At 36.6% G+C, this 4,097-nt stretch overlaps 1 protein-coding gene across 1 annotated transcript in view; it reads left to right on the plus strand.

The window, feature by feature from the left end:
- Positions 1-609: 609 nt before the first annotated feature.
- Positions 610-4,097, plus strand: part of LOC104158465 (glutathione S-transferase C-terminal domain-containing protein-like) — a gene marked incomplete at its 3' end in the record, with an annotated part of 8,434 nt that continues 4,946 nt past the window's right edge. The window contains exons 1-2 of the mRNA XM_009696129.1: positions 610-1,038; positions 2,692-3,153. Of these exons, the coding sequence (XP_009694431.1) occupies positions 628-1,038; positions 2,692-3,153 (873 nt within the window). The remainder of the gene's footprint in view (positions 1,039-2,691; positions 3,154-4,097) is intronic.

A 4,097-nucleotide genomic window follows, 5' to 3' on the forward strand; every position in this document is an offset into this window, starting at 1 on the left:
GTGTTTGAAGTGTTCATGTAACATTCTTGAAATTAATGTTTTTTTTCTTCCTATGTGCCCTCTTGACCTTCAGTTAGTATCTTGCCAGGCTCTAGATTAATTTTTGATACAGAAACCTAAATACCCTATATATATGCCTTCTAACAGTTACAGAAAGAGATATGTGTGTATTAGGAAACTGACTGTTGTAGGTATGTGCTTAGGAACTTGTTTATTCAATAATGTATGGTTAATGTTGTGGGAGATTATTGATTTGAAAAAAAAAGCCTTGCTATAAAATGTTTATACACTACAAAATTTAAAAGGAAATGTTTTCTTTTGGTTTTGTATGTTTTGTTTAATGTTAGAAATATACTAAAATGTAAGAAAGTTTTACACAGATCATTTCCCTATCAGTGATTTGTATGTGAAGAGTCAATGTATATGTGAAACCATTCTCTTCTCTCAAGAAGGGCCTGTAGTCCACTTATTCAGGCAGGATGTCTTTAATACGGTCTTATGTTAAAATCAATTTTAACATAGTGGAAGGACTGCTGTTTCAAACCCTGTTTTTTGTTCTAAATTCTGTATTCTTTTATGAATGTTGTGTTCTGATTTCTATTTCAGGAGCTTCAGCTCAGGAGGAAGATGAAAGATAGTGTCACTGAAGAACATTTATATTTGGGTTTTTCTCATCAGTACAGAGATAGTATCTTTCCTCTTCATACATCTGTTTCACTGTTTTTGCTATCCTACTGTGACTGCAAATTATTCAAAATTTTCTTAGTGCCGACTGGTGAAGATGTGGATGATCAGTTTGTGACAAAAAACCTCCTTGGCGATTTTGAGGTCCATTTAATCTCCAGATGTCAGCTTCCAGTCGTTGTGCAGAGCTGCTGTTTACCTGCTGTTGTTGTGAAAGATGGCAAGTTCTGCCGAGCTGGACTTTCTGTTGTCTTAAGGCATATAATACAGAAAACATATGAGGCAGATCCATCTAAAAAGGATGTTTTGGAACTTTTAGGCTTTAAGAAGACCTGCTTAAAAGCCTGTGCTGAAGTAAGTGTGTCTCTTTCTCTTAGATACATTAATAGGGTTTTTTATAAGCATGAAATACTCTGAAATAGACTTTTCACCATGATGTAAACTAAATTGTTTTAGCAAGAAACTTAATTTGCATAGAAAATGAGATTTCCTCAATGGGGAAGTGTCTGTATTTTGTCATAAAGATGAAAAATAACTGTTTTTTTTTAAAGACACTACTTTTTAGCAGCACAAGAAGAACCTTAAAATTCGAAAAATAGGTCAGATCTTTATTCATGTCTAGCAGTGTAGTTTCAATGAGTTTAAAGTACAGCTCTTGCGGTTTGAAGTAAACTGAGAGATACCAAATTTATTGTTAATTTTGATTTCAGGAGAACTGTATACTGTTAACTTTCATCACTGCCGAGGCGTACTGCTGGCTTATGTTTAGCTTATACTCACCAGGACGTCCAGGGTCTTTTCAGCAGAGCTGCTACCTGGCCAGGCAGTCAGTCCCTAGCCTGTACCATTACAGGGGTTTAGTCCATCCTAGGTGCAGGATGTTTTATTGAGTTTCCTGTCAGTTCCTGTCAGCCCATTCTCTAGCCTGTGCAGGCCCCTGTGAATGGCAGCTCTTTCTTGGAGCTTGACGACTGTGCCGCTCAATTTGTTGTCATCCTTGATGTGAGCGTATTCCATCTCCCCTTCCAGGTCATTGGTAAAGATAATTAAATAGGATAGGCCTCAGCATAGACCCCTAAAGAGCTCTGTTTCTAAGTGACCTTCATATAGAGTGTGAACCATTAACCACTACTACCCTTTGAGTTGATATTTCAGCACATTTATCACATAGTAGTTTACTCATTGGCCGCTCATCCATCTAGACTTGCCTTCCTCACTCCTCTCAGGAGGTTGAACTCCACTATTTCATGATCACTGTGTCCTTGGTTGCCGTTGATGACTCTGCGTCCAACCCAGTTCATCCGTGTTGGTGAGCAGCAGATCTGGGGAAGCATATCCCTGTGTTAATCCATCTAGCAGTAGCATAAAGAAATTCTCTGACATCCTCCAGAAACCTCTGGTTCTAATCTCTTCTTGGAACTGCTAGAAAACTTGATTCCCTGTTTCAGATGGCTGCAAAGTGAGTAAACTGAATAAGAAAAGACAAGAGTTTAAAAGTTTTAAAACCTTTCAGTACAGATAATAAGAAAAAGAGGACAAGGATAAGAGCATGAAAAAAAAAGTAATTTTTTTTTTTAAGGTGCTGTTTGATTAGACTGATATTTTTTGATATTGCATGTTAAAAACCCACTAATAATATAATGCATTTCTGTAAAATAAATGTGCTCAAAATCTGTTTGGTGTAATCTGGTTCTATTACCAGCACTTGGTAGAGATAACACATAAATTGATCACAGCTTTGCTTCTCATGAGTTACAGGGCCACCCTAATCTGTCCCAATAGTAAGAAATAAAAATATGCTTTACTGGATAACTATTTGTTCTGTTATATGTAAGATTTAACTTCCTAATTCTGCTATTGCAAAAGTAATACAGAATATCTGAGCTTCTAAGATTATCAAAGAATGTATTTAAAGCTGGAATTTGTTTGCTTAAAGTGGACAAAAAGATAGCCTGGATTTTGTTTCTCTTTCTGTGGAGACATTAATTATGTAAATTTATCTGACAGGTTAGCCAGTGGACCAGACTTTGTGAGATCAGCATACCTCTGGCTGTTGAAGGATATTTGACGGCATCTCCTGAGCACTGTCAGACTATTCCTACTGAGATTTTACAGCTTGAAAAGAAGCTTGGAGAACCTGTCCGAGTACACAATGATGACAAAATTCGAAGGCAAAAACTTCAACAACAGAAGGCAGGTGCCAAGGCTGCAGTGCCTGTACTTGGTAAAGAAGCAACAGAGGAACGAAAACCGATGGAAATGCATGAACATCCACTCCCAAGTTTAGAACTGAGCATAGCTTTCTCCAAGCTACTTGTCCAGGAAGTATCAGATGCAGTCAACAGGGAGGCCCCTCACATCAGGAGAACAAAAACCTCTGACCTTCCACTTTTGGACCATGTTTTTGCAGAAGGGCTTTATTTTACCGTGGCAGATATAGTGCTTTTGCCATGCATCCATCAGTTCTTGGTAAGATAACAAGTTCTGCAAGTATTAAGCAGTGTATCTATATTTTTTTTTTTTAAGAACTGGAAAGTTGTAAAACATGTTAATTTAAAATAAATCGTGGTGTTTGTAATATGAACTTAACTTGAAACAGAAGATTTGTCTTTGTTTTTGTACAAGCAAAAGACAGATTGGTGAGATCACCAAAATTACTTTCAAACACATAGCATATCAATACTTAATAAACACTATTAACTGTTAAGATATTGTGCTGAAATATTTTGGCACCAAGTTGCCCAGAAAATTCCTCTATGAAAATGCTTAAAATGGACACTTAAAGTACATTCTAATATGCATAAAGCAGAAGTAGGTAAGCGTGAACCTATTTTCTTGCTTGAATTTAGTGTACTAGATTTATGACCATGACTCGGTGGATATTACTAAAATGAGACCGTTTTATTCATGAGGAATTTTTTGAGATTTGGAATTTTGATACCATCATAAATTGCAAATTTTAGAACGAGGGAGAGTTGAGAACAGTATAATAATTTTAAAATACTAGAAGGAGCGTCCTCCATGAGAGGTTCAAAATGGACACTTAAAGTGCATTGTAATATGCATAGAAAAAAATGTAGGTAAGTGTGAACCTATTTTAATTTTTATTTCAGTGTACTGGGAAGCAAGGCAAAATGAATTCCTACTCAGTTTGTTGTACTTTTACTACATGGGTATTACCTGAATTGGAATTCTTTTCAGCAAAGACTTGAAACTTTATGTGACTTTACTTTGACATGGACATGGATGCCTAAAAGAAAGCAAGTACCTTCTAAGAAAGTAAGAATGCCTCTTAGGGAGGCAGTGAATGCAGAAAGATTCAGGGACTATGGTGGCTTTTTAGAGGTGTAAATCTATGGCTTTCCTTACCCTTACTAGAGCTGAAGAGGTACTCGGGTATTGACTAGGGGAAG

The sequence above is a fragment of the Cariama cristata genome, unplaced genomic scaffold (assembly GCF_000690535.1).
Source record: "Cariama cristata isolate BGI_N322 unplaced genomic scaffold, ASM69053v1 scaffold21092, whole genome shotgun sequence".
Taxonomy (NCBI): Eukaryota; Metazoa; Chordata; class Aves; order Cariamiformes; family Cariamidae; genus Cariama; species Cariama cristata.